This window comes from Acipenser ruthenus, unplaced genomic scaffold (assembly GCF_902713425.1).
Source record: "Acipenser ruthenus unplaced genomic scaffold, fAciRut3.2 maternal haplotype, whole genome shotgun sequence".
Lineage (NCBI taxonomy): Eukaryota > Metazoa > Chordata > Actinopteri > Acipenseriformes > Acipenseridae > Acipenser > Acipenser ruthenus.
The window spans coordinates 25,552-45,823 of NW_026708573.1; the positions used below are offsets into that span (position 1 = coordinate 25,552).

General features: G+C 47.2%; 1 protein-coding gene across 1 annotated transcript; it reads right to left on the bottom strand.

Annotated features, from left to right (window-relative positions):
- Nucleotides 1-1,662: 1,662 nt before the first annotated feature.
- Nucleotides 1,663-20,266, bottom strand: LOC131734583 (transmembrane protein 132C-like). Its single transcript, XM_059021375.1, has 11 exons — nt 19,211-20,266; nt 16,480-16,685; nt 15,922-16,143; nt 14,877-15,259; nt 11,509-11,658; nt 11,020-11,215; nt 9,318-9,461; nt 5,605-5,807; nt 4,438-4,663; nt 3,834-4,025; nt 1,663-3,430 (listed from the first exon to the last, which is right to left on the bottom strand). Exons 1-11 carry the CDS (start codon nt 19,311-19,313, stop codon nt 2,315-2,317), a joined length of 3,141 nt encoding a protein of 1,046 aa, XP_058877358.1. The 5' UTR covers nt 19,314-20,266; the 3' UTR covers nt 1,663-2,314.
- Between the last annotated feature and the right edge of the window lie 6 nt (nt 20,267-20,272).

The following is a 20,272-nucleotide window of genomic DNA, read 5'->3' on the forward strand; positions in this document are numbered from 1 at the left end:
AGTCAATCAAACACTGTGCTCTAGTCTAGCTGCTATAATCAATCAAACACTGTGCTCTAGTCTAGCTACTATAGTCAATCAAACACTGTGCTCTAGTCTAGCTGCTATAGTCAATCAAACACTGTGCTCTAGTCTAGCTGCTATAGTCAATCAAACACTGTGCTCTAGTCTAGCTGCTATAGTCAATCAAACACTGTGCTCTAGTCTAGCTGCTATAGTCAATCAAACACTGTGCTCTAGTCTAGCTGCTATCGTCAATCAAACACTGTGCTCTAGTCTAGCTGCTATAGTCAATCAAACACTGTGCTCTAGTCTAGCTGCTATAGTCAATCAAACACTGTGCTCTAGTCTAGCTGCTGTAGTCAATCAAACACTGTGCTCTAGTCTAGCTGCTATAGTCAATCAAACACTGTGCTCTAGTCTAGCTGCTATAGTCAGCAATCAAACACTGTGCTCTAGTCTAGCTGCTATAGTCAATCAAACACTGTGCTCTAGTCTAGCTGCTATAGTCAGCAATCAAACACAGTGCTCTAGTCTAGCTGCTATAGTCAATCAAACACTGTGCTCTAGTCTAGCTGCTATAGTCAATCAAACACTGTGCTCTAGTCTAGCTGCTATAGTCAATCAAACACTGTGCTCTAGTCTAGCTGCTATAGTCAATCAAACACTGTGCTCTAGTCTAGCTGCTATACAGTGTTTTTTATGTAACGCTTGTAGTTTCCTGTTCCATTAAAATGCAGCAAGATTGATATTCATTCTCTTAGTGAGCTACACTGCCTCAGTATTGCGCAGTTAACCCTTTAAGTGCCAGTGTCCTCATTTGACGGCCGCGCTGTCATTTATTTTGGAGCGTTTTTCTTAGCGGGCGTCGTGGAGCTGCGATTTGAATTTTCTTTTGAACAACATGAACTGTGAAAGGGAGGTTTAAACACTGCTGTTACAGTTCTGTAGATAAATGCTGCCCTGCAGAGGCTTTTGTGAGGCTTCCATACACAATAAGAAACTGAAGCCTAGAAATGATTTTCTCTGTTTTTTTGTCCTTTCCGCGGCGATGAAAAAGCAGCTCCATTTTCAATGCATCTAGCTGCACAGTGAAATCTCACAGCTCCCATTAAGAACATAAAGTTTACAAACGAGAGGAGGCCATTCAGCCCATCTTGCTCGTTTGGTTGTTAGTAGCTTATTGATCCCAGAATCTCATCAAGCAGCTTCTTGAAGGATCCCAGGGTGTCGGCTTCAACAACATTACTGGGGAGTTGGTTCCAGACCCTCACAATTCTCTGTGTAAAAAAAGTGCCTCCTATTTTCTGTTCTGAATGCCCCTTTATCTAATCTCCATTCCCCTGGTCCTTGTTTCTTTTTTCAGGTCCCCTGGGTCGACACTGTCTACACCTTTTAGGATTTTGAATGTTTGAATCAGATCACCGCGTAGTCTTCTTTGTTCAAGACTGAATAGATTCAATTCTTTTAGCTTGTCTGCATACGACATGCCTTTTAAACCCGGGATAATTCTGGTCGCTCTTCTTTGCACTCTTTCTAGAGCAGCAATATCCTTTTTGTAACGAGGTGACCAGAACTGAACACAATATTCTAAATTACAGAAACGTTTATGTATGCCAAGCAGAACTTTACTGAAAAATAAATTAAAAAAAACACCACCAATCTCCTAATTCATCTTTAATCACAAACAATAAAAACACATTTTTTTTTTTTTTAAAAACCATGAATATTTACAAAACTAAAATTACCAACGTGAAGCCTTTTCTCTAAATAAGGAAACTTAAATACACACGTTTCAGTTTTTTCTACCAAGAGTAAAAATATGAAATATCTTGAATATGACTTCCTATAACGTTCGCTTGAATCGTCTTGCTTATATCCGGGGGGGGCAAACGCCGCTCCTGGGGGGCCACAGCGTCTCCCGACTTTCGTTCCCCCCCCCTCGAGCTCTCAATTACTCCACTGGTCTGATGATCTGATTAACCGGACAGATTTAATGCTTCTCTCCAGGTCTCGAAACATTTTGGAGGTAGCGTACCTTTGAAATGCATTTTTAAAAACCATCAACTGTAAAATGACTTGAAAAAAATACATCCAATTGGACAAATAATTAGATTGAGAGCTTAAGGTGGAATGAAAACCAGATGCCCCCGTGGCCCCCCAGGACTGGAGTTTGACCCCCCCCTGCATTATATAGACCCCCCCCTTTCCCTGTCTTTCTTTAGGTGAGCAGCCAGACGTGTTCAGAACGATTGCAAACTTCACAAAAAGGAAAAAAGGAGGAGGGCGAGTGTGCAGAAGACGCGAGGCTCCGTCACGAGTCCCGCTCCGAGTCCCGTCGGATTCCCTCCATGTAACTCTCCATCTCGGATCGCCGGCTCAGCCCCATGTCCCGGCACAGCCACTCCACGTCCTCCTCCGAAGCCGCGAGGGCAGGATCCTCCCGGGGAGCGAACTGCACCCTCCCGCCAGCACCCAGAGGCTCCTGGGAAGCCAGCTCCTCCACTTCGGGAGTAACGTGGTCGTCGTGCGCCGCGCTGGGGAAGACGAGCCGCGTGCCGCTCGCGTGTGCGACCCCCGGCCCGGGCTCCGCGGTGAGGTAGGGTCCCTCCGACCCGCCCCGCTCTTTCCTCCGCTGGGAGAGATTGGCGGCGAGGTCCGCCTGCCTGCCCAGCTCCTCCAGGTCCGTGCCGAGCCACAGCCAGTTGTGGCGGCTCTTCCCCGAATCCTCTCCTCCTCCCCCCGCGCCGCCTTTGCGCCGGGACTTCAGGATGAGCATCACGCAGTTCACCAGGAAGGCCAGGATGGCGAGGCAGAACGCGGCCAGCAGAGCGTACATCCCGATCTCCAGCTCTGACAGCCTCCGCCCCCCCGGGGTGCCCCGCCCTCCCATCGGCTCCCACTCCAAGAAACCCGGCTGGTCGTCGCTGGAGGCTTCGTCGAGGGACGCCCCTTCCTCTCTCAAAACCTTCCTCTGGTCTCCAAGCGAGTCCTCCTCTCCCTCCTCCTCCTCCTCCTGCCTCCTCTCCCCTCTCCAAACCTTCCTCCTCTCCCCGAAATAGTCCTCCCCCTCCCCGCTGTCCCCTTCCCCTCTTCTCCGGAGGTCAAAGTTCACTCGGACCCAGCCCGACCCCCCCGCCAGGACCCCGGTCTTCTTTCTGATTGGCTGCTGCTGCTGTTTCTTCAGCCTGTGGCAGCCCGTGTCGCTGAGCTCCGCCCTGATCAGAGGCCCGCCCCCGTCGCCCCTGGCGACCACCAAGGGGAGCGGTTTGCCCCCGTCGCCGCGGTCGGTTTCCGTGGCGACGGTCTCCAAGGTGACCACGCCCTCCGCCAGCGAGAGGAGGCGGAGCGAGTAGGTGCCGGGGTCAAAGGTCTCCAGAGGGACGGTGGTGTCGTCGCTGAACTGGAGCCAGATACTGAGGACTGCCTCCTAGTGGAGAGAAGAGGGAGTTGCAATGGGTTAGTTTTACACTGAAGACGCTGAGAGACTTCTAGTGGAAATGTTTGCCATTGAATTTACACTGAAGACGCTGAGAAAGACTTCTAGTAGAAACGTTTGCCATTGAATTCACACTGAAGACGCTGAGAAAGACTTCTAGTGGAAACGTTTGCCGTTGAATTTACACTGAAGACGTTGAGAAAGACTTCTAGTGGAAACGTTTGCCATTGAATTTACACTGCAGACGCTGAGAAAGACTTCTAGTGGAAACGTTTGCCGTTGAATTTACACTGAAGACGCTGAGAAAGACTTCTAGTGGAAACGTTTGCCGTTGAATTTACACTGAAGACGCCGAGAAAGACTTCTAGTGGAAATCGAGTTTAGAGTCTCTTACCTGTCTGTAGGTGTGCAGCTGTTGCTGTGCGCTGGCCGTTGCCGTGACGACACCGTGGAGGCCGGCGCTGGGTTTGATTGACAGCGTCAGTCCCGAAATCAGCTGGACCGAAAGGTCACCAAGGGTCACTTTATCACTGGACACTGTAACCTCCCTCTGACCTATAACAGTGTCCCAGAGAGACGAGACTACCTGAGGAGAGAGAGAGAGAGAGAGAGAGAGAGAGAGAGAATAAAGAGATTACTTAATATAGAAACTCAACTAGAAGAGACCGAGAAAGAAAGTCAAGTTAGCAGAGAAACGTTTTAATGCCTTCATCATCCAGAACTTCACTGGATCAGAAACTCCAAACCAGAAGAGACCGAGAGAGAAAGTCAAGTTTGCAGAGAAACGTTTTAATGCCTTCATCATCCAGAACTTCACTGGATCAGAAACTCCAAACCAGAAGAGACCGAGAGAGAAAGTCAAGTTTGCAGAGAAACGTTTTAATGCCTTCATCATCCAGAACTTCACTGGATCAGAAACTCAAAAACCAGAAGAGACCGAGAGAGGAAGTCAAGTTAGCAGAGAAAACATTCATTAAGCCAATCACAAACTCAGATACCTGCAGTGATGTCACGCCCGGCTCTCGTCCAATCAGGATGCCCTCTGGGCTCAGCGTCGCTATGCGCGGCTCCGCAGTCCTCAGCCAATCCCGGACCAGCTCTGTGACGTCGACGAACCAATCAGGAGAGCCCAGCATGAAGGTCAGCTGACCCTCGGGGTCCAATGGGACGGCCGCAAACTGGGCTAGAACCTGAACTGTGGACCTCTGATACTGAGGAGAACAACTAGAGAGGAGAGAGAGAGAGAGGAGGAGAGGAGAGGAGAAGAGGAGAGGGGAGAGAGAGAGGAGCAAGGAGAGAGAGAGGAGAGAGGAGAGAGAGGAGCAAGGGGAGAGAAAGGAAAGGAGAGAAGCAAGAGGAGAGAGAAAGGAGGAGGAGAGGAGAGAGAGAGAGAGAAAGAGAGGAGGAGGAGAGAGAAGAGGGGAGAGGAGAGGAGAGGGGAGCAAGGAGAGAGAGAGAGAGGAAAGCAGGAGAGGAAAGAAGGAAAGAAGCAAGAGGAGAGGGAGAAGAGAAGAGAGATTGATTTTATTTATTTAAATAAGTTATAACATTACTGGGACCCTGCCATTGTCCACATAAAGGACAGACAGATACAGCCAGAGACATAGATAGACACACACAGTCTCTCACTCAGTGTTGCTGTGAGCTCTCCAGCCCCTGATTTGGCTCAGCTGCGCGTCCGACACACACACACACACACACACACACAGTCTCTCACTCAGTGTTGCTGTGGGCTCTCCAGCCCCTGATTTGGCTCAGCTGCGCGTCCGACACACACACACACACACACACACACACACAGTCTCTCACTCAGTGTTGCTGTGGGCTCTCCAGCCCCTGATTTGGCTCAGCTGCGCGTCCGACACACACACAGTCTCTCACTCAGTGTTGCTGTGAGCTCTCCAGCCCCTGATTTGGCTCAGCTGCGCGTCCGACACACACACACACACACACAGTCTCTCACTCAGTGTTGCTGTGGGCTCTCCAGCCCCTGATTTGGCTCAGCTGCGCGTCCGACACACACACACACACACACACACACACACAGTCTCTCACTCAGTGTTGCTGTGGGCTCTCCAGCCCCTGATTTGGCTCAGCTGCGTGTCCGACACACACACACACACACACACACACACACACACACACACAGTCTCTCTCTCACTCACTCAGTGTTGCTGTGAGCTCTCCAGCCCCTGATTTGGCTCAGCTGCGCGTCCGACAGCTGCAGGGTGAGAGGGAGCCGCGGCACCCAGACCGACAGCAGGAGGGCGCCAGCGAGTGACTCGAGCTGGAACTCCACCCGCACCTCCAGCCCCCCCTGAGAGGACTCGAACCCGTCCACGAACACCGAGGAGCAGTCCGACGAGACCTGCGGGGCAAAACACACACAAACAGGACCGTCAACACAGCCTGCCGACCTCAGAGAGAGGCTCTAATAACCTCACTAAACACACAGCAGGGGAACGGACACAAACAGGACCGTCAACACAGCCTGCCCGACCACAGAGAGAGGCTCCAATAACCACGCTAAACACACAGCAGGGGAACGGACACAAACCGGACCGTCAACACAGCCTGCCGACCTCAGAGAGAGGCTCTAATAACCTCACTAAACACACAGCAGGGGAACGGACACAAACAGGACCGTCAACACAGCCTGCCCTACCACAGAGAGAGGCTCCAATAACCACGCTAAACACACAGCAGGGGAACGTACACAAACAGGACCGTCAACACAGCCTGCCACGACAAAAAATCTCCTCTTTCAGACTTGACCGCTAAGAAATTATAATATGCATCAGAACGGTCCTCGATTTTGCTTTTAAAAAACGTTTTTATCATTTCTTGAAACGTGGTTCACAGGTCAATGCGGTTAGCTTTTTATTTTTTTCGAAAAACTGCAGATAGAGATGTAGTCCAGGAGGGGATATAAAAATAAAGGACTACATCTCCCAGAATGCCACGGGAGCAAGCCAGGAAGCGGTACACCCGTCTCCCGTTGGTGTAGCCCTGCATCAAAGGGTTGGAAACCCTGCAGCTTCTGTGTGGCTGAAGAGGAGAGACACAGCGAAAAACTACGCTTGTGTTGCAAGTTAGGTTTTATTTTGTCGTTTTTGTAACTAATAAAATCAGCACAAAACATGCTTAAAATATATATACACTATTCTCGTCTCTGGGTCTGCTTCAAAAGGGCTATCGAACCTTTTATTAAGTGAATTCTTTCACAATACACACACGCTCGAGGCAGACAAAGGCATTCGGACAGCTAGATGAGCAAAACCACAGAGAATGGGATTTCCATCATTTCTCATGGTTCTACTGAAAGATAATCAATGGAAAATAGAGATTCAGCTTCATAATAAAACACATTATTACAGAACATGCAGAAAAAATACATTTTTTAAACTGTCCAAATACTTTGCGACAGATAGACAGAGATAGATAGATAGATAGATAGATAGAGAGATAGGTAGATACAGAGATAGACAGATAGATAGAGATAGATAGATAGAGAGATAGATAAAGAGATAGAGAGATAGAGAGATAGACAGATAGACAGACAGAGAGATAGACAGACAGACAGACAGATAGATAGAGACAGACAGACAGACAGACAGACAGAGAGAGAGGTAGACAGACAGACAGACAGACAGATAGATAGATAGACAGACAGATAGATAGATAGACAGACAGACAGACAGATAGATAGATAGACAGACAGACAGACAGACAGACAGATAGATAGACAGACAGATAGAGAGACAGACAGACAGACAGATAGATAGACAGACAGATAGATAGATAGATAGATAGATTGCTCAGTGACTTGCTCAGGGTCACACACACACAGGGAGTCGGTGGCTGAGCCGGGATTTGAACCCGGAACCTCCCTGTTTTCGCACTACAAGTCAATGGAAAAAATCCAGGCAGACGGACTTGTCTACAATACAGCAGTTAATGTTTTAGGGTGTGTTGCATTAATTATCCACAAGGGGGAGCTGATGTACAACCGGTGAGTCAATACAATCATTTTTGGATAAAATGTAAATTTGTGTTAAAACTCTTAAATATGATCTCAATTATTTTATATACCAGGGTAAACTAACCTTTATACAAGTTTACCCACTGTAAAGTGTAATAAAGCACAGTGAAAGCGTGGTAAAGCATAGGGAAGCATTGTAAAGCACAGAGAGGTGTGGTAAAGCATAGGGAAGCATTGTAAAGCACAGAGAGGTCTGGTAAAGCATAGGGAAGCATTGTAAAGCACAGAGAGGTCTGGTAAAGCACAGGGGAGCATTGTAAAGCACAGAGAGGTCTGGTAAAGCACAGGGAAGCATTGTAAAGCACAGAGAGGTGTGGTAAAGCATAGGGAAGCATTGTAAAGCACAGAGAGGTCTGGTAAAGCATAGGGAACCATTGTAAAGCACAGAGAGGTCTGGTAAAGCATAGGGAAGCATTGTAAAGCACAGAGAGGTGTGGTAAAGCATAGGGAAGCATTGTAAAGCACAGAGAGAGGTCTGGTGAAGCATAGGGAAGCATTGTAAAGCACAGAGAGGTGTGGTAAAGCACAGGGAAGCATTGTAAAGCACAGAGAGGTGTGGTAAAGCATAGGGAAGCATTGTAAAGCACAGAGAGGTGTGGTAAAGCATAGGGAAGCATTGTAAAGCACAGAGAGGTGTGGTAAAGCATAGGGAAGCATTGTAAAGCACAGAGAGGTGTGGTAAAGCATAGGGAAGCATTGTAAAGCACAGAGAGGTCTGGTAAAGCATAGGGAAGCATTGCAAAGCACAGAGAGGTCTGGTAAAGCATAGGGAAGCATTGTAAAGCACAGAGAGGTCTGGTAAAGCATAGGGAAGCATTGTAAAGCACAGAGAGGTGTGGTAAAGCATAGGGAAGCATTGTAAAGCACAGAGAGGTGTGGTAAAGCATAGGGAAGCATTGTAAAGCACAGAGAGGTGTGGTAAAGCATAGGGAAGCATTGTAAAGCACAGAGAGAGGTCTGGTGAAGCATAGGGAAGCATTGTAAAGCACAGAGAGGTCTGGTAAAGCATAGGGAAGCATTGTAAAGCACAGAGAGGTCTGGTAAAGCATAGGGAAGCATTGTAAAGCACAGAGAGGTCTGGTAAAGCATAGGGAAGCATTGTAAAGCACAGAGAGAGGTCTGGTGAAGCATAGGGAAGCATTGTAAAGCACAGAGAGGTGTGGTAAAGCATAGGGAAGCATTGTAAAGCACAGAGAGGTGTGGTAAAGCATAGGGAAGCATTGTAAAGCACAGAGAGGTGTGGTAAAGCATAGGGAAGCATTGTAAAGCACAGAGAGGTGTGGTAAAGCATAGGGAAGCATTGTAAAGCACAGAGAGGTGTGGTAAAGCATAGGGAAGCATTGTAAAGCACAGAGAGGTGTGGTAAAGCATAGGGAAGCATTGTAAAGCACAGAGAGGTGTGGTAAAGCATAGGGAAGCATTGTAAAGCACAGAGAGGTGTGGTAAAGCATAGGGAAGCATTGTAAAGCACAGAGAGGTCTGGTAAAGCATAGGGAAGCATTGTAAAGCACAGAGAGGTCTGGTAAAGCATAGGGAAGCATTGTAAAGCACAGAGAGGTGTGGTAAAGCATAGGGAAGCATTGTAAAGCACAGAGAGGTCTGGTAAAGCATAGGGAAGCATTGTAAAGCACAGAGAGGTGTGGTAAAGCATAGGGAAGCATTGTAAAGCACAGAGAGGTCTGGTAAAGCATAGGGAAGCATTGTAAAGCACAGAGAGGTCTGGTAAAGCATAGGGAAGCATTGTAAAGCACAGAGAGGTGTGGTAAAGCATAGGGAAGCATTGTAAAGCACAGAGAGGTCGGGTGAAGCTGGCTGGCTCTAGTTAATTCTCGTTACCTTGACGATATCCTCGTTCGTTGATCGGCAGGTGACGTAGTGGGTGACGTCATAGACCGTCCCATCATGCTCCACTGCCAGCACGGTGACAGGAAGCGACACGCGGAGTCCCGTCAGAATGGCGGTGTTCACTAGAGAAGGGGTCTGAGGGAAACAGGGACAGATATTTCATGGACCGTTTAAAAAACAAAAATAAAATAAAATAAAGCAAACTCTGCTGTGGTTTTGTGTCACAAACGATACAGACCTCTATTACAGTAGATTAATGTAAAGAAAGCTTCCTCGATACACAGTGAATCGCTACAGCGCTGGCTACAACTACAGCTCCCAGCATGCCTCTGCACCTGCGGCAATGGTGAGGCATGCTGGGAGCTGTAGTTCATTACCTACAGTGCGCTGTGGTCTAGTATCACGATACAGACCTCTATTACGATACATCCTGTAAAGAAAGCATCGCGATTCATCGATACACTGTGAATCGGTCCAGCCCTGGCTATAGGACTACAGCTCCCAGCATGCCTCCTCGTGGTGAGGGATGCTGGGAGCTGTAGTTCTTTAACGTGGTCTGGTACACTGAAGGCACAGCAGTGCTCCTGTCGTTCTAACTGCAATCACTGCAGCAAAACAGCACTGGAGTTGCAATTTCATTAAACAAGTCTGCTGTAACTATGAGAGCGCCCAGGCCTGCTGCCTCCTCTTCTCCCTCTCCCCCCTTCCTCGCCTCTCTCTCTCTCTCTCTCCCAATCTTCTCCTCCCCCTATCTCCCCTCTATCTTCCCCTACCCCTCTCCTTTCCCCTTCCTCCTCTCTCCCCCCTCTCTCCTTTCCCCCTTCCTCCTCTCTCCCCCCTCTCTCCTTTCCCCCTTCCTCCTCTCTCCCCCCTCTCTCCTTTCCCCCTCTCCTCCTCTCTCCCCCCTCTCCTTTCCCCCTTCCTCCTATCTCCCCCCTCTCTCCTTCCCCCTCTCTCCTTTCCCTCTTCCTCCTCTCCCCCTCTCTCCTTTCCCTCTCTCCTCTCTCCCCACTCTCTCCTTCCCCCTTCCTCCTCTCTCCCCCCTCTCTCCTTCCCCCCTTCCTCCTCTCTCCCCCCTCTCTCCTTCCCCCCTTCCTCCTCTCTCCTCTCTCTCCTTTCCCCCCTTTCTCCTCTCCCCACTCTCTCCTTTCCCCCTTCCTCCTCTCCCCACTCTCTCCTTTCCCCCTTCCTCCTCTCCCCACTCTCTCCTTCCCCCCTTCCTCCTATCTCCTCCTATCTCCCCCTCTCTCCTTTCCCCCTCTCCTCCTCTCTCCTTTCCCCCTTCCTCCTCTCTCCCCCTCTCTCCTTTCCCCTTCCTCCTATCTCCCCCTCTCTCCTTTCCCCCTTCCTCCTCTCTCCCCACTCTCTCCTTTCCCCCTTCCTCCTCTCTCCCCCTCTCTCCTTCCCCCTTCCTCCTCTCTCCCCCCTCTCTCCTTTCCCCCTCTCCTCCTCTCCCCCCTCTCTCCTTCCCCCTTCATCCTCTCTCCCCACTCTCTCCTTTCCCCCTCTCCTCCTATCTCCCCCTCTCTATCATCCCCTCCCCTCTCTTCCCCCCTTCCTTCCCCTCTCTCGCAAATTCAAAATTAGCTTTATTGGCATGACAATGTTATACAAGTATTGCCAAAGCATTTACAGAACAAAAATAAAAACAATATCTCTCTCCCTCCCTCTCCCCCGTCCCCTCTCTCCTCACCTGTGTGACGGGTACGATGCCCAGCAGGGCCCGGTGGGTCAGTGTGATCCGGGTCAGCGCCACCCCCCCCTCGGACCCCCACAGCGGGTTCTGACCCGGGTACTCCACCTGCCAGGAGATCCTGCGGGTCACAGCCGGGCCCGTGAAGTTATCGGACTGGAGAGAGAGGCAAGCCGGCTCCCAGAACAGAACAGAGCTGGAACCAGCGCCGGAGCCGAGAGAGAGAGGAGACGGGGGTGAGAGAGGGGAACATGAACACAATCACACAAGAGCTTCTCTAGAGGTGAGTGAAAACATGAGAGAGAGACACAGACAGACAGACAGACAGAGCCCCACAATCCTGTTCAGTTTGACGCTACAATATAATCCCTTCTTCTTGGGGTCTGTGTTAGTTTACTACATTCTGAAAAGAGTTTAGTTTCATTAAAGCTGCAGACAGACAGACAGACAGACAGACAGACAGACAGACAGACAGTGTTATTTTGTCACCTGTGTGTGTGCGATCGCGCTGCTCTGCGGATGGTCAGCGAGGTGGTGTGGTGTTTGGACCCCAGCGTTTCCTCCACACTCACTGTCCAGTCGTCTGAAGCGAGTGACGGGCTGACCGACTCCACGCTCAGACCTTTCTTCAGCTTCACTCTGAGAGAGGGGGGGGAGGAGAGAGAGGAACGTGTCAAACTGACCGGGAAACGTTTTGATGAAACGGGAACTTCAGATCTGTCATGGGAACTTACACTGAACAGATTGAGGGACGATAGAGGGATGGGGAGAGAGAGAGAGAGAGAGCTCCCGAGTTTAATCCTCAATCTGTGATGGAGTCAATGCCCAAAGAGGGAGATTAAAAACCTTCAGCATCTGAACATCTGAGACCAGAGAGAAAGAGAGAGAGAGAGAGAGAGAGAGAGAGAGAGAGAGAGAGAGAGAGATGGAGAGAGACAGAGAGGAGAGAGAGAGAGAGACTGGTCACTGTCTGGTCCAGTCCAGTCTCAATACACTGGCCCAGTCTCAATACACTGGCCCAGTCTCAATACTGTAGACCAGTCTCAATACACTGGCCAAGTCTCAATACTGTAGACCAGTCTCAATACACTGGTCCAGTCTCAACACTAGACCAGTCTCAATACACTGGTCCAGTCTCAATACGATGGTCCAGTCTCAATACTGTAGACCAGTCTCAATACACTGGTCCAGTCTCAATACGATGGTCCAGTCTCAATACTGTAGACCAGTCTCAATACACTGGCCCAGTCTCAATACGCTGGTCCAGTCTCAATACTGTAGACCAGTCTCAATACACTGGCCCAGTCTCAATACTGTAGACCAGTCTCAATACACTGGCCCAGTCTCAATACTGTAGACGAGTCTCAATACACTGGCCCAGTCTCAATAATGTAGACCAGTCTCAATACGCTGGTCCAGTCTCAATACTGTAGACCAGTCTCAATACACTGGCCCAGTCTCAATAATGTAGACCAGTCTCAATACACTGATCCAGTCTCAATAATGTAGACCAGTCTCAATACACTGATCCAGTCTCAATACACTGATCCAGTCTCAATACACTGACCCAGCATCAATACACTGACCCAGTCTCAATACTGTAGACCAGTCTCAATACACTGGCCCAGTCTCAATACGCTGGTCCAGTCTCAATACTGTAGACCAGTCTCAATACACTGGCCCAGTCTCAATACTGTAGACCAGTCTCAATACACTGGCCCAGTCTCAATACTGTAGACGAGTCTCAATACACTGGCCCAGTCTCAATAATGTAGACCAGTCTCAATACGCTGGTCCAGTCTCAATACTGTAGACCAGTCTCAATACACTGGCCCAGTCTCAATAATGTAGACCAGTCTCAATACACTGATCCAGTCTCAATAATGTAGACCAGTCTCAATACACTGATCCAGTCTCAATACACTGATCCAGTCTCAATACACTGACCCAGTCTCAATACACTGACCCAGTCTCAATACTGTAGACCAGTCTCAATACACTGGTCCAGGCTCAATACTGTAGACCCGTCTCAATACACTGGTCCAGTCTCAATACTGTAGACCCGTCTCAATACACTGGCCCAGTCTCAATACTGTAGACCCGTCTCAATACACTGGTCCAGTCTCAATACACTGGCCCAGTCTCAATACTGTAGACCAGTCTCAATACACTGGCCCAGTCTCAATACTGTAGACCAGTCTCAATACTGTAGACCAGTCTCAATACTGTAGACCAGTCTCAATAATGTAGACGAGTCTCAATACACTGATCCAGTCTCAATACACTGGCCCAGTCTCAATACTGTAGACCAGTCTCAATACACTGATCCAGTCTCAATACACTGGCCCAGTCTCAATACTGTAGACCAGTCTCAATACACTGGCCCAGTCTCAATACTGTAGACCAGTCTCAATACACTGGCCCAGTCTCAATACTGTAGACCAGTCTCAATACACTGGCCCAGTCTCAATACTGTAGACCAGTCTCAATACACTGGCCCAGTCTCAATACTGTAGACCAGTCTCAATACACTGGCCCAGTCTCAATAATGTAGACCAGTCTCAATACGCTGGTCCAGTCTCAATACTGTAGACCAGTCTCAATACACTGGCCCAGTCTCAATAATGTAGACCAGTCTCAATACACTGATCCAGTCTCAATAATGTAGACCAGTCTCAATACACTGATCCAGTCTCAATACACTGATCCAGTCTCAATACACTGACCCAGTCTCAATACACTGACCCAGTCTCAATACTGTAGACCAGTCTCAATACACTGGCCCAGTCTCAATACGCTGGTCCAGTCTCAATACTGTAGACCAGTCTCAATACACTGGCCCAGTCTCAATACTGTAGACCAGTCTCAATACACTGGCCCAGTCTCAATACTGTAGACGAGTCTCAATACACTGGCCCAGTCTCAATAATGTAGACCAGTCTCAATACGCTGGTCCAGTCTCAATACTGTAGACCAGTCTCAATACACTGGCCCAGTCTCAATAATGTAGACCAGTCTCAATACACTGATCCAGTCTCAATAATGTAGACCAGTCTCAATACACTGATCCAGTCTCAATACACTGATCCAGTCTCAATACACTGACCCAGTCTCAATACACTGACCCAGTCTCAATACTGTAGACCAGTCTCAATACACTGGTCCAGGCTCAATACTGTAGACCCGTCTCAATACACTGGTCCAGTCTCAATACTGTAGACCCGTCTCAATACACTGGCCCAGTCTCAATACTGTAGACCCGTCTCAATACACTGGTCCAGTCTCAATACACTGGCCCAGTCTCAATACTGTAGACCAGTCTCAATACACTGGCCCAGTCTCAATACTGTAGACCAGTCTCAATACTGTAGACCAGTCTCAATACTGTAGACCAGTCTCAATAATGTAGACGAGTCTCAATACACTGATCCAGTCTCAATACACTGGCCCAGTCTCAATACTGTAGACCAGTCTCAATACACTGGCCCAGTCTCAATACTGTAGACCAGTCTCAATACTGTAGACCAGTCTCAATACACTGATCCAGTCTCAATACTGTAGACCAGTCTCAATACACTGATCCAGTCTCAATACTGTAGACCAGTCTCAATACACTGATCCAGTCTCAATACTGTAGACCAGTCTCAATACACTGATCCAGTCTCAATACTGTAGACCAGTCTCAATACACTGATCCAGTCTCAATACTGTAGACCAGTCTCAATACACTGATCCAGTCTCAATACACTGGCCCAGTCTCAATACTGTAGACCAGTCTCAATACACTGGCCCAGTCTCAATACTGTAGACCAGTCTCAATACACTGGCCCAGTCTCAATACTGTAGACCAGTCTCACCTGATCACCACCAGCTCTGCAGTGCAGTTCTCCCTCAGCAGCACCCCCACTTTGATTGGCTGCCCCAGCTTCAGGGGTCCTTTCGGGGAGCGAATCACGACGTTGGGGTCCAGCCTCAGCTCCTCCTCCTCCTCCCCCGAGTCCGGTCCCGGCGCCCCCCCGCTCCGCAAAGCCACCGCCCCGGTGTAGTGAAGCTCGTTCTGCGAAGGCTGCAGTACCGTCTCCAGACAGGCAGGGGGCGCTGTGCCGAGCGGGGAGACGCTGTAATAGAGCTCTGCTTCCGTGCTGCTGCTGCTTCCGTCAGCCGCTCTGGTTTTCATAGTTTCCGTGGTGAACCAGGAGTGCGGGAATGTGAGATTAGCCACACAGACACCCGAGGAGGACTGAGAGAGAGAGCGAGAGAGAGAGAGAGAGAGAGAGAGAGAGAGAGAGAGATTAGCTGATTCCCCTTATTGACGGAGAATGACTTCTAGTGGAAACGTTTGCCGTTGAATTCACACTGAAGACGCTGAGAGAGACTTCTAGTGGAAACGTTTGCCATTGAATTTACACTGAAGACGCTGAGAAAGACTTCTAGTGGAAACGTTTGCCATTGAATTTACACTGAAGACGCTGAGAACGACTTCTAGTGGAAACGTTTGCCGTTGAATTTACACTGAAGACGCTGAGAAAGACTTCTAGTGGAAACGTTTGCCGTTGAATTTACACTGAAGACGCTGAGAAAGACTTCTAGTGGAAACATTTGCCATTTAATTTACACTGAAGACACTGAGAAAGACTTCTAGTGGAAACGTTTGCCGTTGAATTTACACTGAAGACGCTGAGAAAGACTTCTAGTAGAAACGTTTGCCATTGAATTTACACTGAAGACACTGAGAAAGACTTCTAGTGGAAACGTTTGCCGTTGAATTTACACTGAAGACGCTGAGAAAGACTTCTAGTGGAAACGTTTGCCATTGAATTTACACTGAAGACGCTGAGAAAGACTTCAAGTAGTTATTTTGGAAGCTACAATGCTAGATCTCTCGCTCCCCATTTTAAGTACCTGTATTAAGCAGTTTGTTTGAAGTTCTTCAGTCTCTCTGAAAGCATGGAGAGTGACGCACCTCTCTCCTCCTTTCTCTCGTTCCCTCTCTCTCTCCACTCCTCCCCAGTGGAACAGCACTCGAACCCAGGGTCGAGAAATCGAGACCACGCCCCCATCCGGTCCCCCCAAAATAGAGGCAGAGAGAGAGGAGGGGAGGGAGAGGAGGGGGAGGGACAGCTCCTAAAACACAGAGAGAGGGAGAGAGACCAGTGATCAAGTTAATAAAGCTAATAAGAGGTGAGAGAATGGATTTTAAAGATGGTCAGCGCTCCTTTAAAGGGAGGGGCCGGTGATCATGTTAATAAAGCTAATAAGAGGTGAGAGAATGGATTTTAAAGATGGTCAGCGCTCCTTTAAAGGGAGGGGCCGGTGATCATGTTAATAAAGCTAATAAGAGGTGAGAGAATGGATTTTAAAGATGGTCAGCGCTCCTTTAAAGGGAGGGGCCGGTGATCCTGTTAATAAAGCTAATAAGAGGTGAGAGAATGGATTTTAAAAGACGGTCCGCGCTCTGACCTGCTTTACAGTGAAAGGTCCGAATGAAGCCTGGACCACGGGTAGTTGCTTCTCCCCCGGGGCGTGCAGCAGCAGCAGGGACTGGGAGTGGGATCGCAGGCTGGAGTTTCCCAGCACCTCTTGGTCTAACTGGGTGAGGACCAGAGAATCCCAAGACTTGAGGACGGAGATGTGCGCTGGGAGAGAGGGAGAGACCTCGGAGAGACCTGGGGACACACAAAGAGACACAGACAGAGAGACATGCTTTAGATCAAGAACAAACTACAGGGATCACAATCAGACTCCTATTGCACAGCAGTGTCCCCCAGTCCAGGTTTTACTACCAGCTTGATCAGCCCCAGTGTGTCTAGCTAACAAGCTCAGGTGTGTCTTATTATTAAACTCCCAGTGAAACCAGGACTGGATCACACTGCTGTGCAGCGGGAGTCTCATTCCCAGCCCTGCATTGTAACTGCAGTTTAATATCACTAGACTGGACTGGAATTACATTGTAACTGCAGTTTAATATCACTAGACTGGACTGGAATTACATTGTAACTGCAGTTTAATATCACTAGACTGGACTGGAATTACATTGTAACTGCAGTTTAATATCACTAGACTGGACTGGAATTACATTGTAACTGCAGTTTAATATCACTAGACTAGACTGGACTGGAATTACATTGTAACTGCAGTTTAATATCACTAGACTGGACTGGAATTACATTGTAACTGCAGTTTAATATCACTAGACTGGACTGGAATTACATTGTAACTGCAGTTTAATATCACTAGACTGGACTGGAATTACATTGTAACTGCAGTTTAATATCACTAGACTGGACTGGAATTACATTGTAACTGCAGTTTAATATCACTAGACTGGACTGGACTGGAATTACATTGTAACTGCAGTTTAATATCACTAGACTGGACTGGAATTACATTGTAACTGCAGTTTAATATCACTAGACTGGACTGGAATTACATTGTAAATGCAGTTTAATATCACTAGACTGGACTGGAATTACATTGTAACTGCAGTTTAATATCACTAGACTGGACTGGAATTACATTGTAACTGCAGTTTAATATCACTAGACTGGACTGGAATTACATTGTAACTGCAGTTTAATATCACTAGACTGGACTGGACTGGAAGCACAGCAATCCATCAATTAAAAACTCATTTATTTTTGTAAGTGACAGATTTGCAAACCAGCTGTCAGACGGACGCCACAGCAAACAGGAACATCGACCCCCTTAATCCAATCAGTGACCCCCTAAAATCTCCGGGGATAAAGTCGCTCAGACCCCCCCCCCCCCCCCCCCCCCCCCCCACGTAACCCAAAACATACATTTAGCTAAAAGCCCAGATCTCCGTTTTATTGAATTATTTATGAATTGGTTAGTCGAATTTTTAAAAAGGGAGCGCTGACCATCTTTAAAATCCATTCTCTCACCTCTTATTAGCTTTATTAACACGATCACCGGCCCCTCCCTTTAAAGGAGCGCTGACCATCTTTAAAATCCATTCTCTCACCTCTTATTAGCTTTATTAACATGATCACCGGCCCCTCCCTTTAAAGGAGCGCTGACCATCTTTAAAATCCATTCTCTCACCTCTTATTAGCTTTATTAACATGATCACCGGCCCCTCCCTTTAAAGGAGCGCTGACCATCTTTAAAATCCATTCTCTCACCTCTTATTAGCTTTATTAACATGATCACCGGCCCCCTCCCTTTAAAGGAGCGCTGACCATCTTTAAAATCCATTCTCTCACCTCTTATTAGCTTTATTAACACGATCACCGGCCCCTCCCTTTAAAGGAGCGCTGACCATCTTTAAAATCCATTCTCTCACCTCTTATTAGCTTTATTAACATGATCACCGGCCCCTCCCTTTAAAGGAGCGCTGACCATCTTTAAAATCCATTCTCTCACCTCTTATTAGCTTTATTAACATGATCACCGGCCCCTCCCTTTAAAGGAGCGCTGACCATCTTTAAAATCCATTCTCTCACCTCTTATTAGCTTTATTAACATGATCACCGGCCCCTCCCTTTAAAGGAGCGCTGACCATCTTTAAAATCCATTCTCTCACCTCTTATTAGCTTTATTAACATGATCACCGGCCCCTCCCTTTAAAGGAGCGCTGACCATCTTTAAAATCCATTCTCTCACCTCTTATTAGCTTTATTAACATGATCACCGGCCCCTCCCTTTAAAGGAGCGCTGACCATCTTTAAAATCCATTCTCTCGCCTCTTATTAGCTTTATTAACATGATCACCGGCCCCTCCCTTTAAAGGAGCGCTGACCATCTTTAAAATCCATTCTCTCGCCTCTTATTAGCTTTATTAACATGATCACCAGCCCCTCCCTTTAAAGGAGCGCTGACTATCTTTAAAATCCATTCTCTCGCCTCTATAAAAGCAGCGCAATCGACCACACACAGAGCAACGTTTACACCTGGTGTTCTGTGTTTATGGGCTGTGTTGCACATGCGCAGTGAGATGCATATTTAAAAGTTATGAATAACGACTGCTAATGGAAATCAATGCGAGTTCTAGTTTCTGTAACTCGAGTTCAGCAGCCTGCGTTTTCAACGCTTGTTTTTCGGGGTTGTTGGTTAAAACTCTTGATAAAGTCACACCCCGTTTATTGTAACAGTCCAGTCTGAAGTGACGTGAACGCGGTCGGAGCGAATCAATCAATCAATCAATCAATCAATCAATCAGTAAACTCACCTGTGAAAAACGCACCGCACAGCCACGCCATTACAAACTCCATCCGCACAATGTCGTGTCTCATTCGATGCATCCGCGAAACGAGAAAGCTGAAGAAATTCATTTTGTAATTCTCTTTAATAATAATAATAATAATAATAATAATAATAATAATAATAATTCAAAAAAACTCTGTGGAGAGGTTTAGTATGGTGACGTCACGCACACATTTTTCGTAAATTACATAACTATATATATTATATATTTTTACAAAAATGAAATGTACTAACGTATCTGGTTGCTGCCTTATTAAAAAAAATAATTATAACTGTCCCGTTTTGGCGTCGTTGCTTTTTTACAACAACGTCACCACGGGTGTAATAATTAAATTCATTAAAATGACCAGATTTCAGAAGTTTAGTTAAGTCTGTATTCTGCACGCGTATCTGATTCAAAAGTCGGGCAAAACGCTGTGAAATGTGTCTGGTTTTGTGCGACAACGCAATAAATAAAACGATACGACTAGGAAATAATAATAATAATAATAATAATAATAATAATAATAATAATAGTGAACAGCTTTTGTTTTTAAATGACACAATATAATTTCTTTCAAAGCATATCGCTCGCGTTTCAATTATTCACCTCAACAAAAAAAGAAAAATATATTCTATAAAAATAAATAAAAATCATAAGCGTAAAAAAAAAAAAAAAAAGTTTATTGACCGATAACAAAACAAAGCCAAACTCGTGCGTCGCGTCGGGAGTGACGTCGTTACGTCACCAGAGTAAGAGAACACAAATTCGGGATGAAAAAGAAGAAAAAAAAACAGTTTGAAAGAAATAATTACGCGTTTTGAAAGAAAGTTATTAAACAAACAAACAAAAAGAGGCCGTCGTCTCAAAACCAAACTCTCACCGTCGCAGGAAAGCTGATTTTAAAAACAAAACAACTAATGTACCGGCTACGTTTTCCGTACGATACGTCACAGTTAAATAGTTTTAAAAGTGCGGCGTGCTCCTCCAAGTTATATTATTAAAAAATATAAAAACTAAAACGCCGTTTCAACTTGCTGTGCTTCG

Coding starts and splice junctions, on each gene's coding strand:
- LOC131734583 (XM_059021375.1), bottom strand. CDS start 19,313: ATGAATTTCTTCAGCTTTCTCGTTTCGCGGATGCATCGAATGAGACAC. Junction 15,260..15,921: donor AAACAAACTGCTTAATACAG/GTACTTAAAATG, acceptor TCTCTCTCTCAG/TCCTCCTCGGGTGTCTGTGT. Junction 11,659..14,876: donor GCAGAGCTGGTGGTGATCAG/GTGAGACTGGTC, acceptor CCCCTCTCTCAG/AGTGAAGCTGAAGAAAGGTC.